This window comes from Nannobrachium achirus (genome assembly GCF_963921795.1).
Source record: "Nannobrachium achirus genome assembly, chromosome: 18".
Classification (NCBI taxonomy): Eukaryota; Metazoa; Chordata; class Actinopteri; order Myctophiformes; family Myctophidae; genus Nannobrachium; species Nannobrachium achirus.
In genome coordinates, this window is record NC_137825.1 from 28030294 (window position 1) to 28052630 (window position 22337).

General features: G+C 43.5%; 1 protein-coding gene across 2 annotated transcripts in view; it reads right to left on the minus strand.

The window, feature by feature from the left end:
• llgl2 (LLGL scribble cell polarity complex component 2) overlaps positions 1–22337 on the minus strand; it is a 35330-nt gene that overhangs the window by 4492 nt on the left and 8501 nt on the right. For both annotated transcript variants that reach the window (XM_080747684.1, XM_080747683.1), the window contains exons 2-21: positions 14186–14304; positions 13239–13336; positions 12197–12278; positions 11346–11461; positions 10727–10885; positions 9652–9814; positions 9318–9450; positions 9166–9220; positions 8738–8892; positions 7545–7756; positions 6960–7027; positions 6317–6470; positions 5800–5904; positions 5476–5571; positions 4433–4629; positions 2800–2947; positions 2379–2526; positions 1909–2025; positions 1476–1642; positions 842–1106 (exon numbers count right to left, since the gene is read on the minus strand). In XM_080747684.1, coding sequence (XP_080603810.1) covers positions 842–1106; positions 1476–1642; positions 1909–2025; positions 2379–2526; positions 2800–2947; positions 4433–4629; positions 5476–5571; positions 5800–5904; positions 6317–6470; positions 6960–7027; positions 7545–7756; positions 8738–8892; positions 9166–9220; positions 9318–9450; positions 9652–9814; positions 10727–10885; positions 11346–11461; positions 12197–12278; positions 13239–13336; positions 14186–14260 — 2713 coding nt within the window. In that variant the 5' untranslated portion in view covers positions 14261–14304. The remainder of the gene's footprint in view (positions 1–841; positions 1107–1475; positions 1643–1908; positions 2026–2378; positions 2527–2799; positions 2948–4432; positions 4630–5475; positions 5572–5799; positions 5905–6316; positions 6471–6959; positions 7028–7544; positions 7757–8737; positions 8893–9165; positions 9221–9317; positions 9451–9651; positions 9815–10726; positions 10886–11345; positions 11462–12196; positions 12279–13238; positions 13337–14185; positions 14305–22337) is intronic.

A 22337-nucleotide genomic window follows, 5' to 3' on the forward strand; every position in this document is an offset into this window, starting at 1 on the left:
GCAATAATTCCTAAGGCAATAATGTGGGGACTCTTTGGCCAGGGTCAACCCTTTCTCCACATTGGCTGGCGCTGTAGCCAAAGAGGGCTATCAATGTCTTCTCAACAATGTCCTGTCTGTCGTCACCGTTACGCTCCCCCAGGCTATGGGATCGATGCTCTGTTGATCACTTCAAGTAATCCACATGAACCCAGGAATGACATTTACACAGACTGAGCAGAGGCAAACTGATTTAAGCTGTTCATTAACGATTTACTTAGGACAGGAGGGGGTGGCGTCATAAAAAGAAAGTCATAATATGGGGCTGTGATATAAAACTTCACTGCGTGGTGTTTATGTGACAATAAGTTCCATCCTGTTCTAACAGCCAATACACAAGTGCAAAAGTCGCTTTTGGTGTAATTTATTATTTGTTATGCTACAGAAAACGACAAGTGAAACCTGATATATAATGTCTGATGTCATTTCTAGTTTGGAGTGAACTCTCTTTAAGAAACTAAAACGACAAGTGCAACCTGATATATAATGTCTGATGTCATTTCTAGTTTGGAGTGAACTCTCTTTAAGAAACTAAAACGACAAGTGCAACCTGATATATAATGTCTGTTGTCATTTCTAGTTTGGGGTGAACTCTCTTTAGAAACTAAGGTAAGAGGAGCCTTAAGTCTAATTTATACTTTGTCATACAGGAAAACCGCTATTGAAAACCACAGATTTTAACACTAAGGGTGCGTCTTGTAACGTCGCTAGCTTGTAAATAAGTTATTTCTAGCGAGCAACACTCATGCCGTCAAGTTTATATGGGGCTTCAGACTGCGTGTCCCGGACAAGCCTTTCTTACCCTGTCCGTGCTTGGTGAAAACACAGGAGGCGATGCCACTGACGTCCTCGCGGCGGATACAAGGGTACTGCACTTGCATCTTGACGCCCGGCAGTGAGATCACATGGACGTCCCCTTGGTTGGTGAGGACCACCAGGCCGCTCTCCCCATAGTCCTCCGTCCGACTGCTGCCGAACCAGGCCACACCCACCCGCCGCACACGGGAGCCGTCGATGGCCGTCAGCTTCAGCTTCATCTTGGCACTGACTTTTGGCAAAGTGAACACCTAGACATGCACAGAAGGAAATGGGGTCAGCAATTATTGGTGTTTGTGGATACATTTAGAAGATTTGATCAACTTATAACTTGTCTTGGTTTTGCGATTGCCACAATCAATTATTATTGCATTCTTTCTGTGAGGATATCATTTCTATTATTCTAACTCTGAACCTTTGGACTTATTTTTTACCGAGATTGTATTTTGACAACTGCAATATTGCAATTTCCTGTAGGATGATTGAAATTAATGTAATGCTGTAGTCTACAACAACGGTTCCTATGGTTCCTTTGTGTGTGCATATATGCTGCGAGTGTGTCCATGTTAAGTGTTGGCTGTGCAAGAGAGGATAGTATCCTGAAGTACTGTATTGCTGACCTTGAACTGCTCCTCGGATATAACCAATAGATGGTGGGAGCCCTGCATATCGGGCGAGCGGGCCAGGTCGTGAGCCACTTCCAGGGGTTCAGGGAGAGGAGCGCCATGGCCATCCATCACCACAATGCCGACCACCGGGGCACGGTGCATTAGCTGGATTTCCTTGGCTGAAAGGACGGAGAGAGAGAGAGAGAGAGAGAGAGAGAGAGAGAGAGAGAGAGAGAGAGAGAGAGGGAGAGGGAGAGGGAGAGAGAGAGAGAGGCAGAGGAAACGAGAGGAAGAAAGGACAGGAAGCAAGGGGGAAAGGGTGTAAGACTTAGATGTAATCAAGTGTGTTCCTTTTTTTATCAAAGGCCCATTGTTGGAGTTGGCAAACACTTTGTATGTCGACGTGCCAACGACTCCAAACTGTTTGGGTCTGCATGGTTCTCACCGGGGTGTGCGCTGATAGGGTCATCTGCTCGACGCTCTACAGGTGGAAGCCGGAGCATGTAGGCAAACACACATCCGCCGTTGGTCCCTGCCCACAGGGAGGGTGTGTTGTGGTTGCCTGGGGGAAGAGCGGGAAACATCAGCGGAATGTGCCTCAAAGCATTCTGGGGCGAGGTGAAGATCGCAGATCTACAATCTCACAGTGTGGCGTAACACGTTGTGAGCTTGTACATCGTCCATTTTGCGCAAAGAGGTTTGGCGAGCCCCCAGGTGGCTATACTTAGACCCTAGACTGTTAGTGTACTTAGTTGGGCCAAGTGGTTAACACATCTGGCAGAAATCATCTTCAGACCTTTAGGGGTGATAAGGAATCAACCTCCCATGCCACAATACATATTAAGATATTTGCAACAAATAATACATAAAAAAGGCCCTAATGATAACGTGGGGGGTTGTGAAAGGTAAACTTACTGTCTGAGAGGAAGGTGTCTGCGAAGTATAGTGTGCGCACAAGGCCGGTGAAGGAGTCGTCCGAGGAGCGTGCTTCTATCTTCCTCTGGACCGGAGCCAGCTCCATCTCTGCTAGCTCAGCTTCTAGACGTGCGTTGGCTTCCTGGAGCTAAACAGAAAGAGCAGCCGGTCAGAGGGAGGAGAAAGAAATCCATCAGAGGGAGAAAGAGATATTGTTTAACAAGATGCCAAAGGCATATTAGGCCGGTATAACCTAAAATAGCCCATCTACAAGCTCACAACATCACTGTGATCTTGTGCAGTAGATTGGCTATTTCTGGTGTGCGACATGCATCTATAATAGAAAACATGCTGGCTTCTATGTAATTCCAAATGACTGAAATCAGTCGTGGCAACAGAGAACTTTGATCCATGTGTTTACCTTGGCGGCGTTGTTGACATGGTGTTTCCTTAGGGACACTCTGCTGCGACGGATCCGCCTGAAGGACTGCCGGAGAGACTTCTTAATGCTCTTCACTCTGGACAGAGGACCCTCCATGGCCAGCTGGTCACTGGGGTTCAGGGTACACCTATGGAAGAGGCAGAGCAGTGTTTTCACAACATCTTACATTTTATCGTTCCATCGTTTCCCAAAGTAGAGTCCAGAGATCCCAAGGGGTCGTTGAGACAACTTGAGGGTTTGAGTGGGTCCCCAGCAAAACCAGTTAACACATTCAAATCTGTTTAACCACTTAAACCTATACACACAAGCGACACCTTGTGAGCTTGTAGATCTGCTGTTTTCAAAAGATTTTCGAATATTTTTCAAGTTTGAACACAAATCTTGTATGGGGGTCCCTGGCACAAAATATTATCTTGATGGCCAATCTATATCCTCAGGGTTGATTTAACTCCCAAATGGAGACCCAAAAGGGTCCATTTTGACCCCTGGTGGTCCTCCAACATTGAGAAACAGTGAGGTAGTGTATGATGAAGAATGGAGAACTCAAGTGATAATAATCACAATTATTTTGAATTTAGCTTAATGTTTTTTGGATGTCCATGATGTCTTTGTTGCTCATTATGCTTATATGTAGTGTGTGTGAGTATATTAAGCCTGGTGGATAGGGAGGATAGGGAGATGCGTCGTACAATGTAGAGGTTATTAACCTCTTGGGTGATGGTGAGAAGAGGGCATGACCAAATAATGTGTTTGAACTAATTGCCAAGTTTGCCAACGGCATTAAAAACATTAAATCTCTACATTATGATACTAATCATTGTTATAGAGTGCTTGCCTCTTTAATCAAACAGAAAATACATCTTCAGATGGGCTGCCAATTTCATCCAATCAGGAGAGAGTACCCATTTATCGGCTTCAGTTCCAATTTTGTCTGCTCATTTTCTCTGTCTCATCACTTCCAATTTCACTAAGAACTGGAGAGACAGGAGCCACCTGTCATAGCAATGACTGCTGACTAATATAGAACTATTCAACACTTCTTTTAACAATAAATACAACTTAGACTTATTATCCACCTTTACAAAATGATGAGTAATAAACATGGATACTTTGTGCAGGCAGACATGCATAGGCAGGTTCAGGAATACAGACATTTATTGTCCATTTCCTGTATTCTTATCTTCCTCACACAGAGCAACTCAAATAGATCTGACACACACACACACACACACACACACACACACACACACACACACACACACACACACACACACACACACACACACACACACACACACACACACACACACACACACACACACACACACACACACACACACACACACACACACACACACACGTATTTTTAACTTTTGACTAATTTACATTGACTACATTCATTTTCCACCCTTTACCATTCCAACTGCATAACCTTAATCTTTACCCAAACCATTAAAACGCAAGTCCTAACCCTAAAAAAGCCTCTTGAAAAGTAACAACCAAAGATTACCTGTGATTGCCCTCCACTTTCTATCCTTAAGAGAACACTAGGTTTTCTATCCTTAAGGGAACTTCAGGTTATTACAAAGTACAAGCACACACGTCTTCTTACTTGACAAAGACGTTGTTCTTCTGTTGGTAGTCATACAGTCCAAATCCGTGGCTGGTGCCAAAGGCGACCAGCTTCCACTCGGAGTGCAGTGTGAGGGCAGTGACCACGGCAGGAGGCTGGCACTGGACCAGCGCAAAGGGCTGGAAGCCTGGAGGAAACATCACAGGCTCTTCTCGTACGTCCAGACGAGTGTGGCCCTGAACCGGGGAGGATAAAAATGTTATTGCCACAGCACAGATACGCTCTACATCAAGGGTCTTCAACAGGGGGGAGTATTGATGCTGGTGTGGTTGTGGATGCAAGTGGTTGAATATCTGAAAACACAAATTGACATGAATCCAATTTACACTGATGACATGCTGTCAAACAATGAAACTATATGGAAACAGGGTTCCCACACATCTTTACCAATTAATTTCCAAAACTTTTCCAGAATATTTAACCCGATTTCCAGGACTATATAACAATAATTCAGCTCAATAACGAGTCGCTACACCTATGCGCAATGCCCAAAGACAGGTTGTGTATGCCAGTGGTTCTCAACCTTTTCAGGCCGTGACCCCCGAAATAATCATATTTGAAGAGAGTTGAGGAATTTAGTAGAACACGGTTTTATTGTGAAAATAGCCGATCTACATGCTCACAACGGCGTTGTGAGCATGTAGATCTGCTATTTTCACAATTTCTGCCTCTAATATTTGACAATTTGGCCAATGTTTAATTTGTCATTTCAGTATTAACAAAATCTATAACGAAAGACAATGCATAGTTATTTTTTCCAGGACCTTCAAGGACCCTTGATCAATTCCAAAACTTTTCAAGTACTGGAAAAATATTTTTCTAATTTCAAAATATTTCCAGGAATTTCATGACCGTGGGAACCCTGTGGAAAGGTTGTGGGGGTCCCTGCTTCATCTCTCTCTCTCAACTAAGTGGTCCGGGGCCTGAAACCGTTGAAGACCCCTGCTCTATAATATTGATCAGATGAGCGTATCCCATTAGCAGCATGATCATTCTGTCTGACTGGCAGAGTTAATCCTTACCTTCCAGCGGAACCCCTCCTGGCCCTGCAGCAGGTCCACTACTTTAGCCTCCACCGTCTGCTCCGCTGCCTCGTCATTCAGCTCCAGCACCAGGATCTGGACCACGCAGACAAGATGGACTTTGCTTACTTACTTTACATGAACTCTAGCATCCCTATTCTGAGCAAGTTATTCTAGGTGAACATTAGGGAAAATAGGCAAGCATTCAGGCAAAGTAGCAGATCTACGAGCTCAAAACACAATTAGATCATTGGAGGGGGGGGGAGTATATCCAGATTTCAGAATCAGATTTCAGTTCACAGATGTTTTACAGTGCTCTTTTACCTGTCCAGCAGTGCCGGCCACAGTCAGGTAACCACTGTATTTACACAGGTGGATCTTTTGTACACCCAGCCTTGGGTCATCGCTGTAGGGATCAAAACAGCCTACCTGAAAGAGAGGCAAGGAAGGATAAGGGAAAATGGGCAGATTTGTGCCAAGGATATCATAGTCAATAGAGGGTATGCGCGTGACATCGTCATCATCATACCCGGAAGTTATGCGGGAACGCCTACTGAGTGTCAAAAAACTACTTTCTGGCCTAGACAGCCCATACATCCAAACAGAAAAGTCCTATCTGATTGCATTAAACAACATTAAACTCACTTTGCCACTCGATTTGCCATTCACCGTATGCATGCACATACCCTCTATAAGAGTAACATGTTTGTCGTAATTGTGAGTGACATTTCCTCTGAGACGACATCCATTATCCTTGCCCTTTTTGTAATGTTATCACAACATGCACTGTTTTGAGGGCCCTCTTTGTGTGTTGACATGCGCACATGAATTGCGCACGTACCTTCCTGAATGGAGGCCATTCTCCTTCAGTGCCCTGGTTCATGTTATCATTGGGGTCGGCGTCCGTGTGGAACACACTGGCCGTGCTCAGCTTATACATGGGATAGAGACACACTCCTGATGCATCCCAGAAGCGCACGGTCCCATCCTCATGCCTATGGACGAAAATGAACACACCATTAATAAAGTACTATATCCAAAAGATCAACCGAGTCAACATAATAGCACAGAGGCGGTGCGGACGGCCCAGCACCACACTGGAGGTGAGCTTTCCCCTCTCCAGGACATCTACGCCAAGTGTACCAAAGACACCAACAACCCCAGCCACACTCCGTTCACACTGCTGCCAGCAGGCAGCCAATACCGTGCTATCAAAAGCTGAACAAATAGATTAAGGGAAAGTTTCCACAGCCAGGCCACTGAACCCTGTCGCCATGTCAGTCTTACGTGCCGCTCCCACTACATTGGTACGATAACTTCTATACGACTGAATACACTCCCAAACATTTTATGCAAATTTGATATCTGCTGGAATTTGTTGTTTTGACATTATATTTTACATCTATTTGTAGGCTAATCTAACAGCGAGCAACAACAGAAATTTAAAACTGCTTTAAAGATGTAAAATGTGACTTTAAACAGACCCAGTGAGCAGCAGGTCTCTCTGAGGGGGGTCTGGTGCCAGGTTCTGGCCTCCTGTAACAGGCCAAGGCTGCAGGGAGAAAAATAAAACCCACACAAGGGGAAATGAAAGTTTAACAATAATACCACCGTAATGCGGTCAAGTCCAACAAAAGATTGAGGCAACATCTATGTTTAGGATGCGAAATTCCAATAATACCACCTTAATGCGGTCCATTTCAGCAAAAGATTGAGACTACAAATACATCCATGTTTAGGATACAGCATTCCACAGATGAATAGCTGAGGAGTTTGAGGCCATTCTAGGAGCATTTCTACATGTCAGTAAGAGAACATTTAATGTGCTTCAGTCAGAGCACATCATTGCTTTATTTTTTAGTTTGTACAGTAGGTTGAATAAGTATTACAATTTTTTTTAAACACTGTACTGGTGTCTAGTGGTATAGATGCAGAAATGGATATAATTATGTCCGCAATTATCTAATAAAGGCTTTTTGGACTCAACATCTCTTTGCAAACTTTATTTCTATTTCATACATTAAAATGCCAAAAATGCACAGATGAAGAGTCGGACAACGTCAGCCTACCCTTTTGGAGTAGTGTGTGCTCTGTAGCTCTCCGGCAGCAATGACACGCTCCCACAGCTTGAGGGGGATCGCAGAGATGTGGTGAGAGCAGGTGATGGCAGAGCTGTGGAGCGGTACCAGGTAAGGAGTCTGGATGACCGGCCAGCCCTCTGTCAGCAGGTCAATGACCACCAGCTCCTCCTCCACCAGAACCACCAGAGCACTGGGATCATCTAGCAGACAGCAAGGCATGGGGACACTCAAAACTCCATTATGAAAGCAATAATGCACCACAGACTCTTGTCAAACAACCAGCTGCTACGGTTTGTAAATGTATGGTTCGTGGCAGATATTCATGTAGTTAATTTAATATTTGTGTTCAGTTAAAAAATATCGAATATAGATCTTACAGTAGATTGGGCAGTCTTAAGAAACAGCCTGCACTCATGGAAAAGGTTTTTAATTTGCCGCCTGACAAATGGACATGTTTCGGCTCCTCAGGCCTTCATCAGCGAAAGCCACCGTTGTCTGTTTGTCTTACTGCCGCTGCAGTACATTAAAAACCCTAAAACTTCTGTGAGTGCTGACAGAGTGAGACTCTTAAGACTGTTTGCTGTGAGTCTGCACTCTGCACCCATCCTTGATTTCTTAAACTGTCAGTAGAGCACACAAAGCTCGGGACGTTAGTCTGTATGAACACTTAAAGTGTCAATCTGATACACAGACAATGAAAGATACTGAGGTTTTGGAAGTAGGTGATGGCACACAGGGTCAGTTCCTTGACATCTTTTCTTACAATTTAGAAGTGTTTGACATGTTGATTTTGGACCAGTGAAGAGCTCTACATTCCACTTCAGGCTGGATCTTTCCTGTGCCATACGTCAGCTATGCCATATCTTTTATGTATATTTTCCACAAACGGAAAACATACTTCGTTTGTTTGATCTTAGCAGGGTATACTGTAGATCCGTTCTTACCATTGCCAACAAAGTCTGTTGTCAGGTGACTACAAAACTAAAAATAGTGATTTGTATGAGGGTGTCAAAATGCAAACAGCCAAGAGGTATTGCCGTTAGCATTTTGTGACATGTGTCAACATTGGCAATGGTGATAACACGGCTGCCAAAAACGTAGCATAAGTGCAGTATGTCAGTCATGTTTATGAAAGAAGTCAGTGCATGGGTTGGTTGTTTGGTTTGGTGTGTAGGGCCCACCTGTGTGCTGCGGCCCGTCTCTGATGACAAAGAAGTCAATGATCCGGGAGGTGAAGTCCAGAGCGACGTGTGTTTTATTGTGGATCACACTGATGCAGTGTCTGTCCCCATAACTGGCCCTTGGCATGCCACCACTGAACAGCAGAAACGGAGGCCTGCACACACAAACCGAGAGGAAGGGGGGGAAAAGAAAGTTCAAGTTCAGCTCTATTTGCTGAGGATTAATGTATAACAGGTGGATGTGAAACACTGGTTAAACATTCAGACGTTCTGACTCAAATAAGCTCAGTTATCACTTTCACTGACAAGGCAGAAACAGAACGTAAACGTCACAAAGGAAGGAAAGATAAAGAATGAAAAATACTAAAAAAGAAAGGAAAATAAAATTAAAGTAAGAATGAATGAAGGAGTGCACTAAGAGAGCTTACCCTTCTGCTGTAGGTAGCTGAACAATTTTGGAAATGGCCTTACAGGGGAAGTGTCCTGCACAGATTAAATGAAGAGGGGTTTATTCGTAAACAGCCTGAAGCAAATTGCTACCCTGGGACGTTTGTAGCGAGGCTTGCATTTTAATCCTCACCATAAGGGATATCTGATTTCTCTTCTTCGTCCTTTGTGTCCTCCCCACCCACCGTCCATCGACAATAGCTGCCGTCGCTATGGGAACTAAGAATATGGCCGCCGTCCTCCGTCCACCACACGCTTTCCAGTTGCTGTGGAAACAAACAGCGAGGGTCATGGGACAAATTTATGACAGACAGACAACTATAACAAGAGAAAGAATGCAGCTCCTTTCCACAGATCACAATCTCAGTTTATACAGTACTGGGTGGCGTTCTTTCATGACAGAAAAAAGAAAAATCTTGCAAGAGTGACACGTTACGTTTTGTTGGCTTGACAGCAGTGTAATGTACCTGTGTAGCGGGTATGTGTTGGACAGCACACTGTCTCTCCAGGTCCCAGATGACCATGAGACCTCGTCCATAGCCAATAACCACCTGGTTGGGATCCACTGGGTTCTCCTGCAAGGACTCTACGTGTTCCAGGTTCCTCCGGCCTATGTAGTCATCTGGCACACTGGACAGAGGCAGAGGGTGGACAAAAGGTAGAGCGAGAAGAAGGGGGTATGGGAAAAGAGAGAGGGAGACAAGGAAACAAAGACATTGCAGTTAAAATGTCATTATTGAGCTGCAGCGGCATAGAGCTGGGGTGAATTTGTGAACAAGTGTGTATAGCAGTGATGTAGTGTTGGTGTCAGGTTTTATTTCCTATTGTTATGTAGGAGAGGGGCTATCAAGGTACATTGTCAATAAAGCTTCCATTCGTTTAACCATTTCATTTTAGGCACAATTCTTTTTTAAATGCACACAATTATTTTTAAATAGATACATGAGGGGCAACCACTGGCCCACCACACAGGCGCACATCTAATGCATGGTGGGTTCGAGTCCCATTCCCGACGAACTTTGCTGTATGTCACTCCCCGTCTTTCTCTCTCACAGTTTCTTGTCTGTTTCCACTTACACAATGAATAAGGCAAAAAGCCCTGGCTTTGACTCTAATTTCGTTTTGGGAGTTGAAAATGAAACTACAGGATTACTGCTGTCGACTAATCAATTTGCGAATATCCTAATGAGTCACATCCTTACTAGCATAAATGTGTCTAATAGAGCTGGGCAAGATTGAAGGAATTCATTTGAGTTCAATATTGTCCCTCACACAGATATAATTACCTGGAATATTCAAAATTGACTAATTTTGAAAATCTCCTATTAGATTCAGCCATTTCATTATTGGAGAGTATAACATATTTTCCAGCCCTAGAGTATAACAACCTGGCGTCTATTTTGGGAATATAATGAAATACCAGACCTAAGCAGTACACGTACAGAGCCAACTCTTGTTCAGTTTACTAAGTCTAGAGAGTTTAAGTGTCTTTTAAAGTGCGTATGTGACTAGGTGTGGGTCTATGATGTGATTGACACCGACCTGTTGGTGACTTGGTCCAGGCTGATGTTTCTCTCCTCCAGCTCTCTGAAGCCTGGGACCTCAACCACAAAGACATGGCCTCCTTCCGTCCCCAGCAGCAGCAGCTCTCCTGAGGAGTGAGCCAGCACCGCCGTGACACGGGTGACACTGGGAGGAGCACTGAGTTGGGGAGATGAAGAGATCATTAGGTTGGTAAGCCAGATATAGTACATTCGATAAAAATAAGGTCATGTGTCATTCATGGTCAATCCTCCATTCCACTGGTTGTCTATGTGGTGTCTGGGAACCCCCAGTGGTCCTTGAGGTGGATCCAGGGGGTCCCCAGTCAAATGATTTCTAGTTAGGAACCAAAACCGAACTTTTACAGAACTCAGATACTCAGTAAGACAGATTACATTTATACTCCGATTTAAATGAATGTATTTTACAGTGTAGATGGGGGTCACAAAGATATCAAATGGGGGTCTGTGGCCTAATGTAAATCAAACTTGTCCTTGAAATTAAAAGGTTTGAGAAACTCTACAGGACAGAGCTATACGGTTTATTGAGTGTGTATTGACAGAGGACTAAGTGTGTGTGTACTGTACAGTATGGGAGCGGGTTTGTGTATGTGTGTTACCCAGGGGGTCCAGTTAGCGTGAAGCGTCCTATCTCCAGTAGTTCAGACAATCCTTTGTGAGCTCTCAGAGTCCACATGTGGAGACTGTTGTCATCCAGTAGAGTCACCAGTTCAACCTTGAGTCATTATACAAACACAGCGACGTCACCAGGACAACCAGCTTAGTGTGAAAGATGAGTGTTTCAAGTCGTGTAATAACAATGGAACTGAACGTACTGAAATAACCTCAGTGTGAATCCATGTGGTTTTGTTTTAGTTTTTAATTTTGCACACATTTTCTTTCATCCATTGTATTATTGGGGAATTTTACATGTTGAATCCAAGAACGCTTGTGTAATCAACTAGCATAATAAAAACTAATAGCAAAATGCCCTATATGTGGTTGTTCTATACTGCATTTTTTCCTCTCCATATCATTTTGTTTACCAACGGCAGCATTGCTGCCAAGGAGAAACACATGATCTAAAGACAAACTAACTATTCTAAATACTTAATGTTCTCAGATTTGATCACAAACTTCCTTAAAATGCAAGTTCCACACACTTCTGTATTCTCAGATTTGATCACAAACTTCCTTAAAATGCAAGTTCCACACACTTCTGTATCCAATATTAGAAATCAGCTTTTATGTCCTAATTCTTTGTTTTGTTTCCACATTGCAGACATCGTACAGGCCCAATAACATTTAGTGTTCATAACGATTGTTCTGCCATTTTGTCCAAGCCTTAGGAATGATGATAATTTCATCCAAACTGATTTATACAAATATATTTCATTAAAAAATAATGGTACAAATGTGCATGACTGAGAAAAGAGAGTATGTGTATGTGTGTGCGCGCTCACTCTCTCACCTGGTGTGGCAGGAAGTGCACCTGTGTAACGGCAGCATTCTCATCATGCAGACCCATGAACTCCACCCCTGGGGCACCATAACTGAATAACTGTCAAGAAACAACTGACCGTGCATGCATGCACCCATACTGGCACACTGGACAAACACTCACACAGAGATAACAGAATACAAGGACAACAGATACTGTATGTTTGTTCCTTGAATTCATACAGATAAAATGTACATTTGCCATGCTGTGTGAACTAGGTACTTAGAATCATTTACCATTTTGTGCTATGACTTGTAGCATTAAAACAATCTGTCCAGGCAGTCATTAAAAATAACACAATCTGCTCCGTTCTTCAGTGATTTAGCCTGAAGCATCTTGTTCTTGGCTAATAAAATTCATTCACAGATTTCCCTTTATTGGTCCCTAGTGTTATTTTATCACAGAACAATCTCCCTCATTGTATGAATGGATTAGTCTAACAAGAGAAGGCACTGGGGTTATCACAGCCAGCGTGTGTGTGTGTGTGTGTGTGTGTGTGTGTGTGTGTGTGTGTGTGTGTGTGTGTGTGTGTGTGTGTGTGTGTGTGTGTGTGTGTGAGAATGTGTGAATGGGTAGAGTGTACTGACTGGCTCCACCACGCTGTCAATGAGTATAATTGTGTGCAAGGCTATAGAAAGAGACAGACAACACAGAGACGCACACACAGAATTCAGTGTCTGAGAGTACTAGGCTGCATTGAGCAACAGCGTGGGAAAATTAAATACCTTCGTCAGGTGCCCATGTGAACCACAGACGAGGATTTAAGCAGAGTCACAGCCACACATTAGCACCGCCTGTGTCAAGTTTAAACATGACACGCATGAAAACGTAAAACCCAATTCCACCTCGTGCCGTGCTCACGACCTCGCAGGAACATGAATACACGTGTTTGCACACACCCACTCCTTCACGTTGCAGCAGAATCTAAAGTGTTTATTTATTTATACAATAGCAGCAGAGAATGTACAAATTAACACCCAGGATTAGGCAGTATAGGAACCACAGAGGATACAGTTTGATGGCTCCGGAGCGGGAGCCTATGGCCAGGAGGTCCAGGGTGGGGCTGTAGCCCAGAGCGCTGGGCTGGTGGGGGAACCCATGCTCCACTGTCTGAAAAGGGAGTTATATGTAGAATGAGGCAAAAAACATGAGTGTGAAGAAGACCAGGACAGGAGACAAAAAGGGGTAAAGTACAAATATGTCCAAAAACTGAGCCACATAGGCCATCATTTATTATTATCATTTCACGTATACATGACTATCTGGCACTATCACAGAGTTCTGTTCCTACTAATTTTTACAATTTTATTGTACCTTGCGTACTTTATAGATACTGTTGTCCCGTTATCCGACTTTTCCTTTGTTCCTTTCCCAGTTCTTATAACTAGGTTTTGTAACTGCAAATCATTGGGAGCTTGTAAATAATTCCACCCACTCACACTGTAAACCTGCAATGTGACAAATTATACAACTTGGAAGTTCAAGGGTGGCTACAGATGGTTATTCTTGGTCTCTCTTAACTCAAGGGTCTTCAACAGGGGGTCCGGGACCCCTATGGGGTTCTCAGAGTTACTACAGGGGGTCCTGCAAATCTTTCAGCAAGAAAGTTTTTTCTTTCTCTCCTTTTTTATATTAACCACTTTAGCCCTCGTGTCCATATTCTGAGAACTTTAGACAAAAATAGCAGATCTACAAGCTCACAACGTGCAGCTTGTAGATCGCCTATTTTTGGCAAAGAGCTTAGAGGGGAAAAAGAGCAGACTAAGTACAGAGTGAAAAGTCAAGTTTATTAAGTATTGACAATTCAATTAAATATCTGAAAACACATCCAAAATACACTGTATCGTGCTGTCAAACAATGAAACTAAATATATGAACAGATTGTGGGGGTCCCTGCTTCATCTCTCTCTCTCAACTTAGAGGTCCTTGGCCTGAAAACGTTGAAGACCTCTGCTTTACCTTATTGAACTGGAAGAGCTCCTGTTTGATTCGGTCTCTCTGGGACTCGTGTCCATGTCGCCTGAACCTCTTCATCCTCTCAGCCTGGAGCCAACAGGCCCAGGGCCACTACACACCACCTGGACATGGACAGACAAAAATAAGATTTTGCATTTAAAAGATGCATTGTATATAAAAGATTTGGCTAAAGGTGAAATCCTGGGCTTATTTTAATGAATAAAACATTTTTTTAAACGTATATGGTCGAGTATTTTAACACATTTCGTGCTTAGGACGGAGATCTGTTTTGATAAAAATGTGCGGTTCCGTGCTGAGGTCAGAGATCATATTATTAACATCACCGTTGTCTACTGTAAGAGCGATCCGCTGTTGCAATGAGACCGAATGCATGCAAAGTTAACCCGGAAATGAAAATCACTTCTCCATCCGGTTCAACGCTCTTCTGCGGAGAAATGCGATTATCTCTGGTTCTAGGTTTCCACAGCACCCATAGTGCATTCACAAACTGCAAAACTGCACAAAAGCTACATCAACAGGAGGAATATGTGTTCCATTCAAACACAATGAGGATCATGTCCACATAGACACGGACAGGACACACACGCTCTTCATCGCTCTAAAAAAATAAGGTAAAAACACTGAAAACGCTGGCAGAAGCGACTATATTAATTAATAGCTGGCATAGTGTATGTTAATACAATAGAGCTAGCACATCTGCAACAGTTGGAGTTGGTCTCCTTACTCTTGTGTTGGTTAGGGCTGGGCACCTTCTGGTTGACAACGTCAATAAAGTTATGGCCATCTATATTGTTGTTCGGACACTGTTGCAAATACCCCTTTCTCCCGGGAGAGGCCATACATACGGTATACTTCTGATTCTAGCCTTCATTACATTTTGACTGGTGACTAGCTAAATCACTGTCATTCATGAAGTTCAGATAAGTTCTGAGTGGAGGGGGAGGTTGGCTAAGAATGTGACAGAGAGACAGAGAGAATGAGTCGAGAGCAGTTCAGACCCCTGGAATGAAAGATAAAACCTAACGTTCTTGGAACAGCCATAGGGAAGTAGAATTACAACAAATGTCTGTAGAGAGAGAGAACAAGCTTTGGAGTCATGAAGACTCGGTGTGTGTGTGTGTGTGTGTGTGTGTGTGTGTGTGTGTGTGTGTGTGTGTGTGTGTGTGTGTGTGTGTGAGTCTAGCTATACTTATGGGGACTAACGCATGTTCACACAGTCACCTGCAGGGGACCTCTGACAGTGTGGGGACAAAATAGTAGGTCCCCACAACTGTTAGGGTTTAGGTTTAGGGATAGAGGTTAGGGTAAGGCCACAGTACTTGCATAAAAATGAATGGAAGTCTATGTAATGTTCCCACAAGTGATGTATATTTGTGTGTGTGTGTGTGTGTGTGTGTGTGTGTGTGTGTGTGTGTGTGTGTGTGTGTGTGTGTGTGTGTGTGTGTGTGTGTGTGTGCGAGACAGTCAGTGTTCACTGACAAGGCTGATAATAGGAGAGGAATTTGATGGGCAAAGTCAGGCCCTTCATCTCTTGCAGCCTGTGAACTCTCCCTCTCTGACTCACACACTCACAAGATTGATATTGTCCATTCCCTGGCTTCCCCTGGATCCTCTCAGACAAGAGACAGGGGTCAGGGGTCAAGGAGAGCACAAGCGAGAAACTATTGTTTTGCCACAGTAACCACACACAGTTAGCAGGCACACGCACAACGCACGCTGATAAAAACACCTGTCATAAGAGAGGGACGTTGAGCAAGAAAAGAGGGGGAAATCTGAGGAAAGGGGAGGGGAGAGAGAAGGAACACCCCACACAACCGAACGAAAAAAGATACAGGCATCTTTGTCGATTTCTGATGATACCACCAGAAAGATGAGTTGAGTTCACCATTGAGTTGAGTTCACCAGATGAGTTCAACATTTCATTGTGCCAGTCCCCAAATTCGATTTGTTTTTGCTTATATCCGTTATTTTGTACAAATGTTATTAACACTTTCCCAGCCTGGCCAGAATGGTTATCTGTGGACTAGCCGGAAATTTCTAATATTGTATTATGATCTGAGACAGAATAATATGATTATAAACATTAGCGCACCTCCCCTCGGGCTCCTTCTTGGACGGCGCCGTTCTTTTTCTTTCGATCCCCCGGTCGTAAACTCACCATAAATATCTCGATTTCCATTGGCATATAGTGGGGATTTTGGCCGAGCCGTCTCCCCACCTGTGCGCTTCGCGTACACGGATCCATGCACATCGAAGGGGGCGCATGTGATCATCTCAAGAGGTACTATCCATGGAATAATTTTCATTAGCCTAGCCCCTAGGACAACGGCTAGGCTAGTGCTAACGTCTACACAGTAAGCCTATGGGAAAAGCTAATCTGCCCCGGAAAGCGATCAAAAGCACTTCCGGTTCATGCGCAGAGAAGAATGATGCAATTGGTTAGACCGGTGGTGAGACAGTATTGTTAAGCACCCCGCCATTCCCACTAGGCATGATAACTATAAAGATACTATAACTATATCGTTCACCATTGTATTTTTTGACTGGCTCCCATCATGTATACATATGTCCTAAGGCATGTTTTCACTACAGTTCCGGAATTTTTCCTGCAAAATAATTAGCATAATGATTTTCAACTTGCCGGGAGTTTAGTTTTTTGGGTGTTTTCACATAAGCAAAAATGCTGGCATAGCCATAAAATACCTCATTTTCACTAAACCGTTGTCGCGGTGTTGTCCGTTGTCCGTGTCCGTGTTGCCAGACTTTGCGAGAGAACTAAGCAACCAGGTGTACGAAAATAATCCCCAAAAAGTGATATTATCTAGGCCACACGAGCACTTTAAAACTACCCGCATCGCCACATCAGCTAATTGAAAATTACCGATCTACAAGCTCACAACAAATAAAACGAAACCAGCAACTATCATATACAAACAACTTTACGGAAATGAAGCCCAGAGTCGCTTATAACTAGCAGACATGGCAACACTTGCACTGAAAGACCTGAAAAAAAAATGAAAAAAAAAGAAACACTCTCCCCAGTTCGTTGCGTTCACTGCGGTGGCATCGGTGCCTGTCCTGTCTCTTCTCTCTCTCACTCTGAACGCTACAAATGGATTTACTAAAACAAAATATTCTTCATGCTCAGCAACAACACATAAGGTCCGTTCAGAAAGGATCTCATCTAATGCAACGTGTTGCACCTGTGGGCTTTAGATTAGCTGTGGTCTGTGGACTCGCTCGGTGCTCAAAAGACTTTTAGGCTAATCATCACATGACAACGGCGATAAACTAATGATGCACCTTTTGTTGAGAACAGCTTCTTTCTTTCAGAACCTCTCCAGTCCCTCCGCAGATAGCGGAGGAAGAGGTTCCAAAAGGAGCTGCCGTTAAGAAATCGTTGCACTTTTGCAGGCAGCCAGCCATGGTCACAATGCGACTCTCACTCTACTCTTTATAGCCTAAATAATTATCCCTAATGCAAGGTGAAGCTGTATTATATTTCGACTGTAGGCCTATATCCCATTCACATTCTGATCGTTTTCAATCCCAAATACAATGCTTTAACTGTTATCATTGGCTCCTTACGCACCTGCTTGTCAAAAAACCGTCAAAAATAACGGTATGCGTTTTCACAGAAGGGAAATTTGTATTCTAACGGTACTTTAGCCAAAAATTACTAGGTATTTTCCCGTCAAATTTCGGCCTCCAAAACTCCCGGAATACAAAATAAGTGGCCGTTTTCACATGGCGTGAATTTCAAAATTGCCGTCATTTTTGACAAGACTTCCAGAAGTTTTGCTCAGTGAAAACGGGGCTCTAGATAGTTATACATGGGTCATTTGATGAAAAAGCTAACTTCCAAAGCAAAAACAAAAAGGGGGGGGACTTTTCATTCCCCATCATGAGGAACTTGATTCCCTCACCTCACAGGAATGGACTTACAAAGCTCCATCACGTGAAGGAAACGCTGAACCACATGTTAACCGCATGTTAAGGGCCCCAAAGCCTCATTGCATGTGGTTCTTCACTTCTTCTCTGCACAGGCACTCAAAAGCAAGCCGTTTCCCTTTGCAGAGTGACACTAAGGAATGTCCACCTCAAGAAAAAGAGCAGGTTGTAGTTTCACGTGTGCAGGTTGAGCCAACAACAGGCAACATTTCTGATGATTCGGTAGAAGAGAAAAAATAACAGTAGATTAGGACATATCTGACAACAGCCACTCAGCCAGACATATGATACACATATATAAATATAAATCACAAGTCCATGACACAGGCCTAAGCTATGAGTCACAATTTTCCATCCAAACCAGCTCATTTGTCTCAGTCCAAATGGAGACATAGTTCAGTTATTACCCTCATATCGCCACTGGCTTACTCATTTCTGGCATTTCACAGACTTCCCGAGTAAACTTCCTCAGAAAGGACAACAGTTGGGCAACTTGGTTCCTGATAGGCCTAGGGGGTTCAAACGGGTTCAGCAGTCACTGGTTGCCAAACTGTACAGTGTCTGGACTGGTGGCATCTGGAATGTTTTATCAGACACAGTGAAACCACTCTGAGCCAATAGAGAATTTCAGTCATCATGAATCATGTGGACTATCAAGGTAGAAATGCTACAGTAACAGAATAGCCAATGTAGCTCTCACACTGCTGATAGCAACAAGTGAGATGCAGCAGTGAGACAGTCCTGTTGTCCTCACAGACATGAGCATGTGGGTGACAGTGTATGTGTTTTTGGGTGTGCGGGACATTACTTGTCCCCACCCTGGGCAAGATATGACTTCCGGCTGGTTCTAGCTGAAGTGGCGGAAGTGCTGCGTTTAACGGAAGTTACGTTATGTGGTTATGTGTGGTTATGTGGTAGACTGTTTACATTCCCCACCCCAGCGAAACAAACAAATAGATTGTAGTTCTTAACTCACTCTTAACACTTATGTTGCAATGATTTTTTCTCTTCAATGTCTCGCGTTGCCATGGTTACCATAGACTTCCATGTAATTGTGCAATTGTGTAAAAAGTGCATGCCCCTGCTAGGCCTGTCCTCTAAAAATCGACGAATCGACGCGTCGTTTTAAGCCCCCGGAATCGACGCCAATTGTTTGAGTCGAGCCGTCAAAAATATATAATTTTTTTTATCACACCAGTATACTGTGGTGCGGTATGAGAGCGCTGGACTGTGACTGTCATGTAATTCTTATTGAGTCCATACTTCCTACTACTAGACTTAAAAATAAAATCAGTTCACGTGACTTGAAAGTTGCCTTGATCATATAACGGAGCTCTTATTTTGAAGTTAACCGCTTGGAAAGGAAATGCGTCGACGAGTTGTTATTCTACTTGAGAGCTGGCCAAAGAAGCAGCAGAGCCAGCGCGATGCGCTTTCACTTTCACTGCCGTGGGTGTGGGGTGGTTGGACTCAGGCTGAGGAATAGCGACGGGCGAACTGTTTTCTTTTTATTATCTCGCACCAGATCGGCAACATAGCTCTTTTGATACAGCAGCGGTGCTCTGAGAAAATACAACTTGTGGAAATAATACACGACATGCTGTCAAAGAGATGCATTATTCTCTCCTCCGTTGTTCTACTCTGCTCCACAATTCACAAGTACGCACGGCAAATTACGCACGGCTGGACGCAATCTTATCGTCATTAATGTCCAGTGTCCAGCTCTATCATGTCTCAATATGCACGGTAGTTCATGGATCTAATTCACTTTAAAGGCTTAAAACATATTGCTGTTTTATTGTATTACGTTGACGTGGTTTAAAAGCTTAAAGCACCACTTTTTTTTCCCCTTTTTTTTTACATAAACGATTCGTCGACGCGTCGGATTAACCCCTGCGACTCGAATCGACTTGATAAATCCTGCGTCGAGGACAGCCCTAGCCCCTGCCTAGATGATGCACCACGTGTGTAGATGCTGTTCACAGCTTTCAAACAAAAAAATCCGCTTGGAAATCCGTTCAGGCATTCATGATTTATCAGCCATTATGTTTTCTTCAGATGTAAACAAACATGGCTGCCATGTTTGAAAGAATGAGTTGGTATGGGGGTTAAACATGCAATTTCGCGATCGCGATCATGCCTAATACATTTCTGGAGGTCCAAAAAAAAAATGAAAAAAGAAAAAAAAAATGTTTTTCCAAAAACGGCCCAAACTCGGGAAACTCTGGGTTGGCACAGCGGTAGTACCAATACAAACTCGGGAAACTCGGGGTTGGCACCATATGTGTTAATAGGTGTTATGTTGTCCGAATCGATGTTTTTGTTTGTATATTGCGAGTGCAACCGTAGAACAGATTTCAGCAGGGAATACGTTTGCAGGGACACCGCACTGTGAAAAAAAGACAACTTCCGGGAAAATTCAGCCCCACCTCCTAGAACTCTCTCTGCTTCATATCTTTCTTGACCAGGGCCAGGCTTTTCTCTTCGCATATGAGCAAGCCTGGCTAAGCGAGGCTAACTTGTCCCACAAGTGCCAGTGGAGCAGAAAGAGGGAGCTCAAAGCCATAAGCCTGGCTAACAATGACAGGGTGGGAGGTCTCTTTCACACATTAAGAATGGCTTCCATGGACTCCTTCGACTAGGATAAGAATCCCCTGGTGGAAAACCCACCAATACACACTCACGTCAAGTTTTGGTAATCAATAAGGTAATCAAAGTGTATCATCCCATAGCCATAACTGGAGAACCAGATTACTTTAATTCTTAGAGCCCAGTCATTTATTGTCTCCGCCAGGCCGAAAGGCATGGCTGAGACTTTGCACCCTGTCTGTCGGTCCGTCAGTCCTTCCGTCTGTCTGTGGACAGCTAATATCTGGCACCGTTGGAAAGATGGCAGCAAAACTATGCACGCACGTTAGGTGCCAGAGCAGGCTCTGCCCCAAATTCTTCACATGGGCCTGTAATAGCAACACCAGATTTGTGCAAAACACATTTTTTGACTGTACTCCAACAGATTTTGTCCAGAAATCACACAACTTTGTACACAGTATCTCTATTTTAGCACATACATTCCCACTAGGCCGAGGAAGAAATGCCACTTGATTTTTCTTTTTTTAAATCGGCCTCATGGTGGTGCTATAACTGGCTGATTAGTTATTTTTAACCTATAACTCCACCAATCAGTGTACTCTCAAGGAAAAACCTTGGTCCTGCATTTTTCACATTTGCCATTTACAGCACCACCAGGAGGCCGACTTATGTAAAGCCTTTATATTACTCCTTTAGATTTTATCCAAAAATCATGCAGATCCGTACACAGCATCTCTAGTGTCATGTGATCAAGACGGATCTGTCCGACATTTCATATTCCATACCAATTGGCTAGCATTGTAGGGGTGTTCTTTATAGTTGAAAACCATTGATTGCACTGTAGATGGTTTCCAGGTTCCATTGTTACTGGGAGACGTGAAATCCCTTATCATCCTGACAGCTATGTACACCACTAGCAAAACAGGGGTCTTCAACGTTTTCAGGCCAAGGAGCTGAGAGAGCGATGAAGCAGGGACCCCTAGATTCCATATAGTTTCAGCGTTCACAGATCTACAAGCTCACCCAATGTTGTGAGCTTGTAGATCTGCTATTTTTGGCCAAAGTTCTCAGAATATGGATGTTAGGGTTCAGGTGGTTAATATAAAAAAGTATTAAAAACAAATCATGTGGACATTTTCTGTTAATGTAATTGCCACTTGCCAGGGCAACAGTTACAAAAGAGGAAGTTCACAAAGGTAATGTTGAGGACAGTCAGTGGCATTACCGTTTAAAAATGTCTATAGAGAAAAGTCAATGTACTGTACACACAGTCTTTCCTCCCCAGTCTTCAGACATGCTAAGCTAAAGACAGTCCAAGTGGATTAATTGTGGCTTTTCCAATAACTTGAGACACCCGAGTGCAACTTAACTAGCTATTAAATGCACTGGAGAGCATTACACCCACACCCAGTACTTATCAGGGGCTCGGCTTTAAAAGAACAGCACAATTAGCTTGGCAGAGCAATGTTTAATACTGTCAGATATGTCAACCTCCTCCTTTGCTCCCAAGGTTTACAGCTTTTATTAGGTGCATCTGTGCCTGTGTGTATAAAGAAAGATATTAATTAACTCGAGGCTCTACCCTCTTTGTTAA